The sequence below is a fragment of the Sus scrofa genome, chromosome 15 (assembly GCF_054392235.1).
Source record: "Sus scrofa isolate SSC_HxYL_T2T_F1_AM1 chromosome 15, Sscrofa_HxYL_maternal_Yorkshire_Landrace_v2.0, whole genome shotgun sequence".
Taxonomy (NCBI): Eukaryota; Metazoa; Chordata; class Mammalia; order Artiodactyla; family Suidae; genus Sus; species Sus scrofa.
The window spans coordinates 144,948,598-144,967,113 of record NC_139397.1 but is presented as its reverse complement, the minus strand read 5'-3'; the positions used below and the strand labels follow the sequence as shown (position 1 = coordinate 144,967,113).

Sequence of the window (18,516 nt, the reverse complement as noted above, 5' to 3'; positions counted from 1 at the left end):
GACCTGAGCCTGGGCCGTGGCGAATCTTCGTCCTATTTCACATAACACGAACCCTCCAAGGCTCCAGCAGCTACTTGTGTGTTTTGAGTTTTTGTTTCTGTTGTTGTTGTTTTTTTTCCTTCTTTTTAAGGCCACACCTGTGGCCTATGGAAGGTCCCAGGCTAGGGGTCAAATTGGAGTTGCAGCTGAGGCCTATGACACGGGCCTATGCCTGGGCCACAGCAATGCCAGATCCAAGTCCAGGGATCGAACCCACATCCTCAAGGACACTGTGTTGGGTTCTTAACCTGCTGAGCCACAATGGGAACGCTGTGGGGTTGAGTTTTTTTTAATCTTGTGTGTTTGTATACAACCTCATTCATTCACTCATTCATTCAGCCAGTCACTGTTTATTCAGCAGCTGCCATGGGCCAGGCACTGTTCTAGGGCCAAGGACACTCAAGTAAATAACACAGAACAAAGAAGTTTCACCTCCCAGGGCTTACCTTCTAGTGAGGGAAGATAAAAAATAAATATTGTAAGTAAATAGCTTTTCCCTCACGATGTATGAGAAGGTGGTAGATGTTTTGGAGGAAAATAAAGTAGGAAAGGAGGAGTCGACAGTGCCAGGGGGTGGAGACTTCACCCTGTGAAATCCTGTGTTCAGACCAGACCTCCTGAGAAGGTGACTTATGAGCAAAGACTCAGGGGAGGCTTGAGAGCAGCCATGGGAAGTGAGAGCGGGAACAGCCAGTGCAAAGGCCCTGAGGCCAGGGAGGACCCAGAGGGTTGGAGGAACAGTGAGGCCAGTGTGTCTGGAGCCAAATGAAGGAGGGTAAGAAGACTGGGGGAAGATCATGTAGGGCCTAGAAAGACTTTGTAAAGACTTTGGCCTTTATTCTGAGTAAAAATCAGTCATTCGCTTAACGTCTCTAAGCCCCAACTGTAAAAGCAGTGCAATGAACACACTTAGCTTAGAGGGTTGTAAGGAGGAGCCAAGTCAGGAAGGCAAGATGCTAGACATAGTGGCAGGCACACGCATGGCAAGTAGCTCTAGTCATTTTTTTTTTTTTTTTCCTTTTTGGGGCCACACCCGAGGCATATGGAAATTCACAGGCTAGCGTCGAATCAGAGCTACATCTGCAAGCCTACACCACAGCCACATCAACGAGGGATCCAAGCCGCATCTGTGACCTACACCACAGCTCGCAGCAATGCCAGATCTTTCACCCATTGAGTGAGGCCAGGGATCGAAACTGCATCCTCATGGATACCAGTCAGGTTTGTTACCGCTGAGCCACAGCGGGAACTCCAAGTAGCTTTAGTTTTGCTGCTGTTATTCTTAGTGCTCGTACTAGGTCACTGGATGGAAACTCTATAGGGGAAGGCACTGCCTCTTTTTTTTGTTTGTTTGTTTTTCTTTTAGCATTTGTTCCTGGACCTGGTACAGTTCATTTTGTACAGTAAGGCTTTAATCAAGATTCACTGAGTTGTTGTTAATACCATAACAAGGAGGTCCCATCATGGCGCAGCGGAAACAAATCCAACCAGGGACCATGAGGTTGCAGGTTCCATCCCTGGCCTTGCCCAGTGGGTTGGGGATCTGGCATTGCCCTGAGCTGTGGTGTTGGTCGCACATGCGGCTCGGATCTGGCGTTGCTGTGCCTGCGGTGTAGGCCAGCAGCTACAGCTCTGATTCGACCCCTAGCCTGGGAACCTCCATATGCTGTGGGCGCACCCCCCCCAAATATGATAACAATAAAAAAGCATTTCAAGTGGTTTTAATTGGCCTACATTTCATCTTTATTTTCTCTTGCTCATAGAAACATAACCCTTATCTTTTGCCTTCTCCATGGAGATTTGTGTGTGTGTGAGAGGGAGAGAGGGAGGGAGGGAGGGAGGGAGAGAGAAAGGGAGGAGGGGGGAGAGGGAGAGAGAATAACTGCTGTCAAAGTTGCAGCACGAGTTTTGGAAGGAGGTCAGAGGATGTCGCGGTTCTGACTTTCTTCTGCAGTGGCTGTGATGGTCACTCAGTTCCTCTGCCCTTCTGTTCCCTGACAGTGATGTGGGCTGAGAAAAATCCTGCTGTTTCAGAGTTCCCGTGAGCACGCCTGAGATGCTATAGGGCAGTGTTCTTCGAAAACGCTCAATGACCCCATCATCCTGGTAGATGTCACTCTTGGTAGCCTTTGCTGTGTGATGGTAGACAGCTGTGCTTTGAATTATTTCTCTGCAGCAGGTGGGGATTTGTGCAGGGCTCTGGTGCCTCTCTGAGGACTGGCTATTGCCAGCAGTGGGCTGAGGCCGCAGAAGCCCTGGGGCCTCCGTGGCCGTCCTACAGGTGGTCTTGGCCTTAGGGGCGTCCTTTAGGTTTGCGCTCCCAGAATTGATTTTTGTAAGGACTTCAGTTTTTTAAATGACTTGAATGTAGTTCTGTGTTTGGAGACAGGTGTTCGAAGTCTTAGGTTGTGACTAGGCTGGCCACAGACGTTGAAGAGTCGATGTCAGGAATGTGGTTTACATGTCCCTTTTTACCCTAGCTTATTAAATTCCTTGTTTCTCTTGAGGTGATACCCATTCCATGAGCCTTCCAAAAAATAAATCAGAAGCAAGGAAACCGTATCAGGCCTAAAGGAGCAATTCAATCTGTCCCTCCTCACACCTTTCTGTTCAGATAGGATTGCTCGGTCTGTCTTTACTTCTTCACTGCTTTTTCAAAGAAGCCCCACCCTGTTTTCTGTGCTCCTCAGCACGCTGGGAATAGAGCAGTGAACGTGGCAGATAGGTCCGTGCACCGATGGGGCTCATCTGTCTGTAGAAGAGAAAAAAAGGGAATGAGTTTAGATTTCATAGTGAGGGAAGGCTCCCCTGGGGAGCCGACACTTGAGTAGAGAACTTTGTGAAGTGGGGAGCCATGCAAAATCTGAGAGAAGAACGTTCCAGGCAGAGAGCCCAGCAGGTGCAAAGGTCCTGGGGTGGGAATGGCCTTGGCACAGTCCGAGGACAGAAAGCCGGCAAGGAGGGGAGAGCGCAAGGGAGCAGGAACACGTGTAGGAAGCGAGGACATTAAGGGTAGGAAGGGGCCGGCCCAGGCAGGGCGTTGTCTGTCGTGGAAGGACTTTGGGTTTTACTTTGATTTGATAAAGACTGTGAATATCTAAAATTATTTCCGCTTTCAATATTTTCTGCTGATACCATTCCGTCTATTGTATCTGAGATTCTGTGAAGGATTTGCCAAGTGATAGCATAGAATTAACAATGTGGTATTTTTGGTGCTTCGTTTTATTCACTCCCCAATCCCTTCATCTTCCTAAAGGAGTTTACTGGAAATTGTTTGACAAGGATAATTAGTGGAACGGAGCTGTTTTTCCACGCAGAATTCTATCCGTGTGTGTTTAAGGAGGAAGTCATTTCAGCGAGAGAAATTGAGGGTCCTATGTCTCTGTAGTCTGTTATCCACTCAATTCTATTTTATTACCAGCCCTGGGAAGCCAGGGGGACATCAGATAGAGGTCTAATTTTTCTGTTATCACAGAAGCAAATGATAATTGAATAAGCTCTGTGAACACGCCTCAACCCCTGGGCTGTCTGCAAGGAAGCATCCCTACGTTGTTTTATTCACATCGTTTTTGTAGCATCTCCCAGTGACAAGAAATGGCAGATCAGAGGTTGTCAAAGGACTCAGGGATAAACACTTAGAACAGGAATATCATTTAAAGATATGCAATTGAATTTTTATCTTCCATATCCAGCAGGGTCCTAGGTCTCTGTAATCATCCTCTGAAACAATGAGGTCGAAACTTTTATAAAACTCTGCTTAATGTAAGTCACCACCATACTCCTTCTAGCTTGCAGTTGTCATGCAGGTTGATCATTTTGGAAGCCTTCAGGTAAATAACATCACCTTAACATGGATTGTTCGTCAGGTAAGACATTTGAAGGCACAGGTCGGTGCCTCCATAGGGGAGATACACTGGGCAGTCATTTCTCACGAGGAAATTTTGCAATGGTCCAGGATGCATAAGAGGAGATTTCAATTTAGATTCCTAGTATCCTGTGTCATGACCGGCAGCTAAAAATATCAAGGTTGGTATATACCTAATGAGCCTCAGTTTTAACTATTTTTGCCTTGGAAAGTGACTCTAAATAAGTGTTCCTGGAGTTCCCTGGTGGCCTAGCGGTTAAGGATCCTGTGTTGTCACTGCTGTGGCACAGGTTCGATCTTGGCCAGAGAACTTCTGCAGGCCCGTCTGCCGGGTGTGGGGGGTACTTCCTCGTGGACACCTATTGTCTGTGTAAGGGTTAATGTGGGGATGACACAGGGAGGTGCCAACAGCACAAGTAGTTAAACATGTGTATTCGAAAAGAGTCTCCGTTAGAGCAGTTGCTTGGAGCCATGGAGCTCATTTCCCAGCAACAGCACCACTTAAAAAAATTTTTTTTAATGAGGGAATAATTGACCCATTTATGGTCTCTTTTCAGCTTGTTGCAGATCCTTGCGCCAGCAACCCGTGTCGCCATGGCAACTGCAGCAGCAGCAGCAGCAGCAGCAGCAGCAGCAATGGCTACTTGTGCATTTGCAGTGAAGGCTATGAAGGTCCAAACTGTGAAGAGGCACTTCCCAGTGTCCCCACCAATGGCTGGACTGAGTCCATGGCACCCAGACAGCTTCAGCCTGTCCCTGCTACCCAGGAGCCAGACATAATCCTGCCCCGCTCTCAGGCGACCGTCACCCTGCCGACGTGGCAGCCAAAAACAGGGCAGAAAGTTGTAGAAATGAAATGGGATCAAGCGGAGGTGAGCAGGTTTTAGTGCTTGTGCTTTTATGTAAGAAACTGGTACGGTTTAAATAATTCCGGTGGTTCTAATACCTGCAATAAAATGGAAGACCTTGAATTCCACATTGGACAAAAGATGCACCTAACTTTTTTCTTGTCTGCCCCATGAGTGTGGGAAATACATCTTGGGTACATCAATGAGACTTTTTGGTTGTGATTGTTTTTGTGAGCATTAAAAAGGGCAAGCAAGGAAAGAAAATGAATGAGGTTCGTTTCTGGAATGCTATCCACACACATTTCTTCGAGATAATCTTAGATTTAGGGGCAGGCAGCTCAGTGAAGAGTATTATAAAGGAACATATCACAGACCCTCTGTTACAGACCTACTTTTCCTCCGTGGAATTTTATGCTCCATTTTGTTTGTTTGTTATTGTTTAGGTTTTATTTTTTTTGTAACTTGCAGCACTTCAATTGGATTTAGAAAAAAGTTATTATTGATTTTTAAAATATGTTGGCAATGCGTTTGAGAATGAAATTTCCAAATTTTATTCATTTTGGCAGCAGCTAATTCTTTTTATTGAATCTTGCCCAGTCTGGGTTTGGCTTACTGTATTTTCAAGCTCATCAAACATCTCATTCTGAGGATTTTCCAGCAGACCTTTAAAAGTTGACATAAAGTAGGCGTTCCCGTTGTAGTGCAATGAAAACGAATCCGACTAGAAGCCACGAGGTTGCGGGTTTGATCCCTGGCCTTGCTAAGTGGGTTAAGGATCTGGCATTGCCGTGAGCTGTGGTGTAGGTCACAGACGCGGCTCGGATCTGGCATGGCTGTGGCTGTAGCATAGGCTGGCAGCTGCAGCTCCCATTTGAGCCCTAGCCTGGGAACCTCCATATGCTGTGGGTGCGGCCCTAAAAAAAAGTTGACCGTAAAACACGAATTTTCTAGCTGAAAGAATTGAGGAACCAATCCACATCTTGAGTTTGAGGTGACGTTGATTGAGTGTAATTCCGTATCATATCTTTTACGTGACATCCATATAGACCTATGGTTGACCTATGGTTGTATATTATTACAGGTTTTGTGGTTTAAATTAAAAACAAAACCCACATAGATCTTTGTGTAGCTTTTCTTTTTCTGTTTTTTCTTTTCCTGCACCTGTGGCACATGGAAGTTCCCGGGCCAGGGATCAAACCTGCAGCACAGCAGTGACCCGAGCCACAGCAGTGATGATGCCAGATCCTTAACCTGCTGAGCCATCAGAGAACTCCATGAGCAGCATTTTCAGATCAAAGATGTCTAGACGTTTCGCTTATTGTTCTAAAAGAGATGTGGCAGCATTTCTTGTTTTATTTTCCTAGGTGATTCTGACCCACTTTTTTTCCCCTCCGAATTGCCGCACAATGTGTGAAGGCCCCGTTTTGACTGTAGGGCAGTGTTTTTTTTTTTCAATTCTACCTAAAAACCTGTGAACTTGTTCTGATTTCAGACTTGTAATAGATGCTTTGAAGTTACCACTTGAATACCTTTTTGCCGAAGGACTCATTTCTTGAATGTGGACTAGATTTGGTCCCAGGTTTATCAAGGTGTCCTTTAAAGAAAACGTCTCTCCAAGCAGCCATTTCAATCCATTTATTTAAAGACATGCTCTCTTACGGTTGGTAATGCACAAAAGAAAGGCCTCGTCTTCTTGTCACACTGCTGTTTCTTGGGCTGTTCAAGAAGCAGGTGAAAAGCGCCAGAGGAAGATGCGAATGTATTTCCAGACAGTCTGTGTGTTGGGAGTGGGGTGAAGGTGCTGAGAACATCTGTATTGTGCAGTTAACTCAGTGGCGATGCATACTTTCATTTCGATGCTCTGGAGGTGAGCGCGGGATAAGCCAGTAAACGGGTCAGAAGCACCCCACTGGACACAGCGCAAGCATTAGCAATATGCTTCCTGGTGAGCACAGTGTTCCCCCTTGAGCTCTTTTTTGGGGACACATCAGTTTGATACTTTCCAGAACACGCCACTTAAAAATGAAGGTCTGCTGGGAACTATGTCCAGTCACTTATGATGGAGCATGATGATGAGAGAAAAAAGAATGTATACATGTATGTGTAACTGAGTCACCTGGCGGTACAGTAGAAAATGGACACAACGCTGTAAACCAGCTATAATGGAAAAAGATCAAAATCACTATAAATAAAGAAATAAATCTGAAAAAAAGAGGTTGAAGAATCAAAAGAAAGTGGAAATGATAATAAAAATAGTCAAATATTAAAAACAAATGAAGGTTTGGGGAGTTCCCATTGCGGCTCAGCACTAATGAACCTGACTAATATGCATGAGGATGCAGGTTCTATCCCTAGCCCTGCTCAGTGGGTTAAGGATCTGGTGTGGCTGTGGCTGTGGTATGGGACGGTAGCTACAGCTCTGATTGGACCCCCTAATAAAAAAAAAAAATCAAGTTCTGGTCCCCAGCTCCCAGCTGCCTGGCCTTTGCACATGCTCTGGGACCCCTGCCGCACAGGGCGAGTTCTTCCAGACCAGGCACATCCTGCCTGTTGCTTGATGGAAGGCTCGCTCCCCTGGTCATGATGATTCCTACCCCCTGCGAGGAAGCCAGTTCTTAAAGGCCACCTCCTTGTTCTCAAAGCATTTAGTCCCTCATTCCCCCCTGCTGAGCAGAGAGCAGAGGCCAGTGACTGCTTGCTGGGTGAAGGAGAGAGGGGAACACATCTTTCGCCCTCCTTGCAACATCCTTTTGGCACTTTCAGTCGCCCCGGGAACTGGCACACTGTGCTCAACAAAGCGTTCGCATCTTGGAAACTCAAATGGCAAAGCTTTCATTTTCATGTGAGTTTGCAAGATTTCATTTGTCCTCTGGTCGCCATTCCCCAACACCATCTAAAGGGATGGAGTGGATGCAGCTGATGGAGTTTCGCTTTCGACCATGATTAACCCCAATAACTAGTCTTTTTGGTTATCTTTCTCTCTTCCCCTCCCACCAACCAGGTGGCTCCAGATATTGCCTGTGGGAATGCCAGTTCTAACAGCTCGGCGGGTGGCCGTCTCGTGTCCTTCGAAGTGCCTCAGAACACCTCTGTCAAGTAAGAAAACTCTCCGTTAAAAGTGGTTACGCTCGATAACCGTGGCTGTATGCTGGGTGGTGTCTGTTCATGGAACTGGTCTGTAACTGGTCAGTCCAGTGAGAACAGTGAGGCTGGAGATGTGGGCTGGATTGGATGAGTGGGTGGGAGATGAGAAACCCAGGTGCCTCAGCTAAGACCTGCGGTCTCAGACCCTTCTCTTTCTCAGATGACTTTTGCTTCCAAAATTCTTTAGCTTCTTAAGCGTTTAATGGACCATTGGTTAAATTTGTAGGCATAATTTACCTGCAGTTTTAAAATCCAAACATTACAATTGTCTCTTTGAAAACAAGCAGGTGAGAAGAATGTGTTTTGGTTTACATTTAAAGCTCCCTGAAATCACACCTTGCCTATGGTCACTGGTGGAGATGGGGGAGGAGGCACAAGGAAGCAGCGTTGACCTAGCACCCTGGGGTGCCAGGTGCCTTCATTGCTGGGGAGGAGGGTGGAGGCTGCATGGGAGCACCCCCCACCTGTTGATAACCCCCACTGCCCGTCCTTCTCCAATGATACTAATTGCCACTCCCCACCCTGCCCTTCATGCACCCAAATAGGGACTTTAGAAGACTAAGGGACCCGTAGCGCTGGCTCTGGTTCGCCGGTGTGCTGCATCCGCTCCATTTTACCAGGGCAGCGGGCACGAGAGACACGCTCTTCACTGACACAGAGTCATTTTTTCCCACTTGGCCTTCTAAACAAACAGTGGCGTCCCTGAAAATGCTTGTTCCATTTCCTCTGCATCCCCATCCCTCTGCCTTGAACTCATCTTCTGGGAAAAGCCTGGATGGTCGGTAAACAGGCACAGGGAAGAAGTCCTCCTAGCGAGAAAGCTGTGGCATCTGAGGCAACTTTGCGTTCTGCCAGCAGGGGGAGCCCTGTCCTAAGGGTTTTGTTGCTCATAAAACCCAGCCATCCAGAGCTGAGAACTAAGGCTGTTAGGATCACTCAGTTTCTTTAAGAGTATGAAACCATTCCCAGTTCTTTCTTGTCTAGGTCATATTCTTTTACTCTCTGAATAGCCATGACCTTTTTTTTTTTTTTAAGGGGTATAATACTATTTTATTAGCACTTAACATTTCATTGATAATGCTGACTATGCCTTATGCTCAGATTCTTGAAAAAAGACGTGTGGTCAGAGCTTTAAGGGTGCGGTGTGAAGCAGCACAATATACTAACAGAATTTAAGAGGTGGTGCAACTATACCTCTGTACACAAGTATAGGGACAAGCCCTGCGAGGAGAAAGGCGGAGGACTGAACGGAGGTCCTTGGTTCCTGACAGACTCTCCCCTTGACGTCAGGCATAAGACAAACCAACGAGTCTGTCAGTTTACAAAAACCGCTGACTTCAGGACAAACAGACGCAGGATTGGAAAGGGCCAATTCAGGAGTGTGGGGGCCAGTCTGAAACGAGCAAGGTTAGCTGGAGGCTGCTGCAGCTCAAGTCCAGGATCTGGAGATAGAACGATTCATGAATTCTGAAACTGCTGGTTTCCAGACAAGTTCCTAAAATGCTTTTCCCAAACAGAGGCTATCTATTCTTTTACATTCTTCTCTCTTTTTTTTTTTTCTCTCAACACCTCTGAAGTTCCCCAAGGCTGTCCTAGGCTGCAGCGCTGGTCAGAGGCAGCAGAGTCTGAGCCAGGCTGAGTAAGGCATGAGTGCTCGGTGATCTCTGGGTGCCCAGTTCACTTGGGGAGGGGGCAGTTGTCCGCCCCTAACACTTTCCCTTATTCAGGGAATTGGATTGTTTTTCAACCCTTTATGGAGAACTCCCCCCCCCCCCCATTGTAAACCAAAAACTCTGCTCAGGTGGGTGAAGCTCTGTGCACTGAGACCTATTCCCTGGGCAGCACAGAGGAAGGATGGGCAGCTGGGTGCCAGGAAGATGGTCAGGGCAGGTCTCAGAGGAGATGATGGGCTCAGGTGATGATGGGCTAAGTCTCCCAGGTGGAGGAGGAGGCAAAAAAGCTGGGCCCTGGGGCAGCACTCGACCTGGGAAGAGACAGTAAGTAGCTCCTTTTTGCTGATGCCCCAAATGGCAAGGATGGAGCTGCAGCGTTCGAGGCTGAGAGGGAACTGAGGCCAGGGTGGATTAGTCTTCTGTGGCACCTGCTTCTTTGGATTTTATCCTGCAAACAAGAGAAAAAACAGAGGGGGGTCTGAAACCTGGCAAGGGACATACTTTCCCTTACTTTTCAGCACAGTTCCGGAGGTTTGGGGATTATGGCACATTTATGATAAATTCAAGCAGGACCCTGTATTGTTGGATATGGAAAAGAATCATCTCTAAGCCCAACATTGATATTGATAAAAAATTGCTGTCTCAAATGCATGTTATCTATTAGTAATTTTGTGGGGATATATATATATATATATATATATATATATTTTTTTTTTTTTTTTTTGGATGGCATTCTTTTTTTTTTTTTGAAGTATTGTTGATTTTACAGTGGGTGTTCATTTCTGCTCTGCAGCAAAGTGATGTGGTTATTTGGTGGTATGTTTTTGATCAAGTGGGAGACAGACATGTCTAACTGTGGGAAACAACGACCATGAGTCCACGTCAAGTGGGCACCTGCTGAGAAGATCATTTCATTTCTTTCCCAGTACCTCTGGGCATGTTTGTGTTGTCTTTATTTTTATTTTTAATTTGTTGGTCTGATTCGAAGATGAGTTTGTCTGAAAGGGACTCTCCGTTTCCATCGTTCCTGTTTGCAGAATTCGGCAAGACGCCACCGCCTCGCTGATTTTGCTGTGGAAGGTCACGGCCACGGGATTCCGGCAGTGCTCACTCATAGATGGACGGAGCGTGACCCTCCTCCAGGCTCCCGGGGGCCTGGTCCTCTTGGAGGAGATGCTCGCCTTGGGGCAAAATCACTTCATTGGTGAGTTGTGGAAATCTGGCGTCTGAAACCACGTCTGGCCCAACCCCACCACAAGTCTGGTGTTCAGAGATGGTACAGAGGGAATTTTTGCCCAGAGCACCTGAATTCTAGCCATCTGTATCATTCCTCCACCTTAGGTAGGGTTTTGCTTTCTAATCAAAATTGGCCTGTAAGGTAATATTTCCATTCAGTGGCTCAAAATGGGAAAATTGTGAGCTCTGGAATCCAGAGACTGTATCCCAGTCCTGGCCAAAGCGTCACGGGTATGTGATCTTTGGCATTTAATGCTCCAAATCTCCGTGTCATTTTGGACTCTTCCATCTTCTTTCTCCAGGAATTATGGGCAACTTGAGGCATAGCATATTGCTGTCTCAGAAGAAGCTTGGTTTCCACTTGATTTTGGCCTGACCCGGGACTCTGGGCTCAGCACGTTAGCAAGCCACGTACCGCTTCTGAGCCTCTGACTCAGAATAACTTGGGGGAATCACAGCTCTCTCCGGGGTCCCTCTTGCTCACACCACTCCTCCTCCGTGGGTCATTTCTGAATTTGTTTTTTTTCCTGAGCATGGCTAAGTCTCTAATTTAACCTTCTCTTAACTGCCACGTATCCAGTTAGCTGTTTGCAGATATCTCTCTCTGCCCTGGAGGAGAAATGACCTTCAGAAAACATGGTCCCCCCACTCCTCCCCCTTCCGTTGCCCTCAGGCGCAACCCTTGGGCAGTTTCCAGAGGACTTTCCCAGCATTTAAGATTCTTTTTTTTCTCCTTATTTAAAAAAATTTTTTTTTAATTTCTATTGGAATATAGTTGATTGTAAATTCTGCTGTACAGCATAGCGACCCAATCATATATATATCTCATAAATATATATGATAATCACATACATGAATATATGATTTTTCCTATGCTATTGTCCATCATGGTCTATCCCAAGAGACTAGATAGAGTTCCCTGTGCTGTACAGCAGGACCTCATTACTTATCTACTCTAAATGTAATAGTTTGCATCTCCCAACCGCAAACAGCACCGTCCATCCCACTTCCTCCCCCCTCCCCCTTGGCACTGGTTTAACATTCTGTATCCTGCCAGTTGTCTTCATCCTGGGGGTGGGACTTGTAACTCTAGCCCTCTAGTGTGCTGATAGCATCACCTACTTTATTTGGGCTTTTTTTTTATTTACTTTTTTTACAGTTGGGCTTCATTCTGCCTCAACTGTAAGACAAGCTTGAGGTTAAACTCTCCCCATCCCAGTTCAATGCCCTCAAGCGGCATGCTGCATCCTGCTCTTAATCCCTGGTCCTGCCCAATCATTTATTCCAGCAGTCCTCACCTGGAGGATGAGAGCCTGGGAGGGTAGAGGCAGCACCTGTTTCAGGAGTGTTGGAAAGGTTTAGCGCAAACAGATGTGAAAGTATAAATGACAAATTTTGGTTACTTTCACTATCTTTTTTTGAGGTACCCTACATATTTTGCTAAATTAAACAGAAAACTTAAGATGTATTCTCCAGGGCATGTGTTTGATGCAGATATCATAATGAAGACAAACTGGTAAAATGGAATGCTCAGCTCTGTAGAATTTATGTTGTATTTTATATTGGCTCCTTCTCTGATGATAAAGTCATTTCCCAATCTTTGGAAATCCAGCTTGGGGAGGGGGCAGGGATTTTATTGCGTGGAGAGAAAGTAAGCAGGAATCAGCTTGAGGGAATGGACGTGCTGGGACAAGAGAGGACGGCATTGAACTTGGGACCGTTTTTTGGCTATTAAAATGGATACTAGATTATTAGTTAGAAATTGTGTGATGAAGTCTTGCCAACAGTCAAATCGAGATTTTATTCCCCAGTACAAGTAACTATTATTTTCTTCCATATCTGTTGTAACAATTTATTTAAATGGAAATAATTTGTGTATTTTGATAAATAGTTTCAATTTTATTTTATAGTAATCTTTAAAGTTTTTCTTTTTAGTAGATTAGCCTGCTCTATGACATTGCAAGAAACTGTATGTGCTGTCACTGTTTTTTAAAATGTCATTGATGTTACCAAAAGATAAACCTTTGAAATGTCATCTTATATTTTATACTACTTTTGGTTGTAGCATAACTGTAACTTTGAACTGATATCAGGGGCAGGGGTGAAGATTAATAGAGAAAGACTTTGCAGTGTTAATAGGGAGTTCCCATTGTGGTGCAGTGGAAACAAATCCAACTAGGATCCATGAGGACTCGGGTTGCATCCCTGGCCTCCTCAGTGGGTTAAGGATCTGGCATTGCTGTGAGCTGAGGTGTAGGTCACAGATGTGGCTTGGATCTGGCATTGCTGTGACTGTGGTGTAGGCCAGCAGCTACAGCTCCGATTTGATCCCTGGCCTGGGATCTTCCATGTGCCGCAGGTACAAACGTAAAAAGAAAAAAAAAATTATTCTTTTGAGATGCAAGAACTTTTATGAACTCCAGCAGAATTTGGGTTCATTTGGCTAACCAAAAATTTCGTGGAAAAGCATGCATTGGTTGGAATGGATTGTTCCTTTGAGGAACAATTAAAAAAATAATTTGTTATATTCATGGCTAAAAGAATTCTTTCTCAAAGATTAAACATTAGGTTATAATGAGATAATGATTTTGATCCTTTATTTTTCTAAACCATTATTTTCCACTTTGAAAATTTGGGATCTGATATCTCTTAACATTTCCGAACTAGAGCTTTCTGTTTTGTGTGGCTTTGTAATGGAGCTCACCATCTTTTAGTGTTATTCTTTTGAAAGGTAGCACACAGTCTTATTTCACAAGCTCCTTGTGAAGGAGAATGGCCAGCTTTCTCACGATGATAAATTGGTGACACCCACACACTGCCTGCTACTTCCTTTCCAAAATATTGTTTATCTTAAAGAAATAGGATTTATCTTTTGTAATCATTGTGGAAGCTCTGTGCTTACTACATTGACATGTGTTTAGCTCTCTTTTTGAGAGTTTGTTATTATTTTTTAAAACACCTTCATAAAATAATTTTTTTTTGGTCTTTTTAGGGCCGCACCCACAGCATATGGAAGTTTCCAGGCTAGGGGTTGAATCAGAGATGTAGCTGCCAGCCTACGCCACAGCCACAGCAACACTGGATCCTTAACTCACCGAGCGAGGTCAGGGATCGAACCTGTGTCCTCATGGATACTAGCTGGGTTCATTACCGCTGAGCCACAGTGGGGACTCCAAATAATTTCTTTTTATAATCCTGGGCTCTGTAGACACGAACACATTTTAGCTAAGAACCAAAAGGTGATTTTGAAGAATACAGTGGCATTCATTCCACGGATGAACAAAGCGATGCTAGTGCAGTTGGGAGAACACTTCATGCTGAAGGGAGAGGAAAGTTCCAGAATTTTGCTTCTGTGTTTAGTTGCTGCTGCTGCTTCTCAGGAGGAAGCCTGAGGTCCTCTTGAGAATCTTTCTTTTCTTCACTGTCCATAGGTTCCACGTACAAAACTGAGGACCCAAGGTATTTTACTATTTCCCGGCAACGGAGCAGAGGGGTTCCTCTGTGTCTTTGAGAGAGAGACTTGCTTGCCATCTTGGGCTTTATGCAGATACATATATTGAAAGTTCATTGCCAAGAGCCTAATGTTAATATTCTACACATTCCAGATGATGCTCATGTATTTATCTTCGACCTATTTCAGCACTTGCTGTTTAATTTTTTGCAGTTTGCTTCATTACCGTGGCCTTATGCATATTTACGCCGTTTCGTAGAAAGAAAGAGATGACGTCACATGATACACAACGTGTTGCTCTCCCCCCTGCGCCTCAGGGCACCAGCCTTTCCTCCTGTGCTGTCACCCAGTTTCAGCTCTTCTGCCCTCTTTGTAATCATCCCTTCCCTTTTCCCTAAATATGTCTCTTCCAAATACGTTATTTGCTTTATGCAACGTCTGGGGGCAGAGAATGAAATCGGCCTTGGTTCAGCAGCATCTGCTCCATGGGAGGCCTCTGAGGTGACCTTAACTCTCTGGACTCCATTCACCCAATAGCGTGGAGTCCCAAGGGGGGGACGCGTCATTGTTCTGGTGGCATTTCCGTGAAATGCAGTGGCGGCTTGCCTGTTGTACGCCCATCATTTTTGGGGTCTTGTTTTACTTGCACTTGCTTGGAGACATTGCCCAGATGGACGGTCTCGGGGTGGGGGCCGAACCAGCCCTCTGGGTTGGGAAGCTGCTGGAGGTGGAAGCCTCGTCGGACTCCTTCTCCAGGCTTTTATTTCCCCTCGTTACCTGCCTTGAGGAATATTTCCCCGCAGTTCTACAACTGGCAATAAACTTTAATTCCGACAAGCACATAAACAGAACCATGGAAAATCCCATCCACTCGTCCAACTGCCTCTCATCTTGGATCTGAACAAATTTGTGTAAACGTAAGGTCCTCAAGGTGTGAATTTTATTTCCCGGATTCCCTGCTTATCTTAAAGAGGCAAAGGAACGACCTACTTGTCTGGGCCGTGAATTTTCAGGTAGTCTTTTAGAATCTTTTAATCAAGTTCTATTTTCTTACTCTTGAACTCTCTCTCTCTCGCTTCCCTTCTGGGTAAACTAGTCCTATGAGCCTTGTCCTTTAAAATGTAAGTTTCCAAAGTAGCTTCATAGGAGTTGGGTGTCTCATCTTGTAAAGTTGATGAAAAAAGGGATTGGTGCAAAAGCACTCCCCAGAGCTAAGGGGCTCCGTGGCGACTCGGTAGTTGGAGGAAGGGTGGTGGCAGCATTCAAAGGGGGAAGAGTTCCAATATTTCTACTGGAAGGAGGGACGGGAGTTTTTTTTTTTTTTAAAGGGCCGAACCCGAGGCATATTGAAGTTCACAGGCTAGGAGTTGAATCGGAGCTGCAGCTGCTGGCCTACACCACAGCCCCAGCAACTCAGGATCCGAGCCTCGCCTGTGACCCACACCACAGTTCACAGCAACACCAGATTCTTAACTCACTGCACGAGGCCAGGGATCGAACCCAATCCTCATGGATACATTCGGGTTTGTAACTGGCTGAGCCACAACAGGAATTCCGGATTTTTAAAATTTAAAAAAAATTTTTTTTTTAAATTTTAATTTTTTTTTTTTTGTCTTTTTGCTATTTCCTGGGCTGCTCCCGCGGCATATGGAGGTTCCCAGGCTAGGGGTCGAATTGGAGCTGTAGCCACCGGCCTACGCCAGAGCCACAGCAACGCGGGACCTGAGCTGAGTCTGCAACCTACACCACAGCTCAGGGCAACGCCGGATCGTTAACCCACTGAGCAAGGGCAGGGATCGAACCCGCAACCTCATGGTTCCTAGTTGGATTCGTTAACCACTGTGCCACGACGGGAACTCCCGGATTTTTTTTAAACATCATAGTTGGTTGGAGAGCTCCCTGAAGCTATGCATAGTGGCCAATATTAATTTTTTTTTGCCTGTGCCTGTTTTTAGCAATTTAGGCATCAGAGCTCTAAAGGGGTATTATTTATCTCAGCCATTTCTTGCTGAATTTTTGTTTCTCGCTCAGGCGTTATTCAGAATCAGGAGATAAATAGGCCAGATGCTCCCCCCCCCCCCCACCTGCCGCCTCCCCATCCTCCAAGCGCCTTGTGACCACTCCTTGGCCACGAGAACCTTGTGGAGCAGCCAGGATCTGGCTCCCTCAAGACTCAGGAAAGGGGTGGAAGACGGGCCAGGTACGGACCAGGACGGGTCAGAAGAAAAGAGTCCCATGATGCGTAAAAGACACTTAGCGTACATTTTCCTCTTGCTTCTTTGAAAAGGCCACTGGGAACTGCAGAACCAAATTGGTAATTCGCCTCTTGGAACCGTGGAGACCTGACGGTCTACCCATCTCTCTTTTATGCACTCTTTAAGTTGTATCTTTCCTGGTCTGATGGCCATTTATTTGTATTTCACTATTTAACAGGATGCATTTTCAGTAAGCCCTTCAGACCTTATAGAATAAGTTAGGCTATAAGGAAATAAGATATTGGAGTTCCCACAGTGGTGCAATGGGTTAAGAATCTGACTGCAGCAGCTGGGTCACCATGGAGGTGCAGGTTTGATCCCTGGCCCAGTGCGGTGGGTTAAAGGATCTGGCATTGCCTGCAGCTTTGGCTTGGATTCAACCCCTGGCCCAGGAATTTCCATATGCTGCGGGTGCAGCTGTAAAAAGCAAAGCAAAGAAAGAATATATTGATTAGGGCACTTAAAATTTCAGAATGTTCTTTGCTAGACCTTGATAATATCTTCATTGATTATGATATTTTTAGGTCCATTAGCGTAGGGATGAGTATTTGCATCCTAGCTCTGAACCAGTAAAACAGGGTTGCTGCCTGACGATTTTCCGGAACCAGCCTTTCATTCTTGTTGTGTCAGAACCTGCCTTCTGCAGACCTGCTTACTTATGTGAAGCCTTCAGTCTCCAGGTCATTCCCCAAAGCCTGCACTATTCTAAGAGCTCTTATTGATGGATCTTACTGTCCAAACCTGGGGCTCTGAGGCCCCTGGCCCCTTGGTTGAACATTGAGCTGGAAACGTCCTTTCTAAGCCCATAAGCATTGAACCTCCTCCAGCTTCCTAGAGTGAAATCTAATTTCCTGGAGGTGTCAGGGCCTCCATCCCTGGTCCCCCTTCAGGACTGACACCCTGTCTGGCCACTGTGCTCATGGCAGGCCCCGTCTCTGTCGCCTGGACCCTATGTTCCTAATGCCCACAGCAGTTCTGCCTGGACCACCCCCAGCTCTTGCACGTAGATGCCAGCCCAGAGCGGGCTGTCTTTTCCTGCTTCTAAATCTTGTGGTTTGGATTTGCTGGTCTCCCTTTCCAGATGTCCACCCAGCCCCAGCCCTGCCAGTTTCCCTCTTGTTCCTCTCTCTGTATATAGCTGGCATCGTTTTTACCCCAGCCCTGTCCCCTTTCCCTGCTGTCGGCGCTTTTATAAAATCCTTGCTTTACCAGCCACTTACGTCTCACCAGCCCCTTTGATAATCACGTTTGCAGCCAGCATCACACAACTCAGCATCTGAATGCTCCCTATCCTCTTTGACTTTTTTGTATGTTGATTTTATATCTTTAATTAGACTATCAACTTCTAGAGAGAGGGGCCACGTTGTAGCTCCCTGCGCCATGATGGTCGTATGGTCACTCGAATGATTGAATTTTGTTCATCTGTCACAGGTGTTCTGTCTGCTCAGTAAATGCTGTGTGAAGCCAGTTTCTAGCTGCAAGTGTCAGCCTTACGGATTCTTTGTAAATTTTCACACCCCACCTCTGTGACATTTAACCTTTCCCCTCCCTTTATTACATTAAAAGTATTTTAGAGGATCAAATGAAGAAAAAATAGAAAGAAAGAAACTTCTCCTCATTCTTTTGGGAATACTGCATTTTGCACTTTGTCCTTTAAGATATCTTGCTCTGGGGGCCAAGGGTGAAATAGTCAAAGAAAGTTTGGCTATAGAATCATTAACATCTTCTTTTGCTAAAAGCTTAAGATTTAACAAAGAAAATGCAAATATTTTTCACCTTTTCACAGTCATCTTAAAACTAGAGTTGAATATAGTCTCATGAACTCCTTGTAACAGAGGGAAAAAAACCTTGAGAATGTTCAAATAAGAGGCAATGGCTGGAAGAGAACAGAAGCATGAGTGTAAAGCTGTCTGAAGCAGCATAATTTAGATAAAATTATTCTGGCTCACATTTGCCTAGTTGGGACATTTCTGTTAAATTTGTTTTACCTAAATTCAAACCACAT

General features: G+C 45.5%; 1 protein-coding gene across 2 annotated transcripts in view; it reads left to right on the top strand.

Annotated features, from left to right (window-relative positions):
• The window catches only part of DNER (delta/notch like EGF repeat containing), a 337,447-nt gene that overhangs the window by 122,778 nt on the left and 196,153 nt on the right, over positions 1–18,516 (top strand). For both annotated transcript variants that reach the window (XM_021076495.2, XM_085000656.1), the window contains exons 2-4: positions 4,462–4,776; positions 7,754–7,848; positions 10,607–10,773. In XM_021076495.2, the coding sequence (XP_020932154.2) occupies positions 4,462–4,776; positions 7,754–7,848; positions 10,607–10,773 (577 nt within the window). The remainder of the gene's footprint in view (positions 1–4,461; positions 4,777–7,753; positions 7,849–10,606; positions 10,774–18,516) is intronic.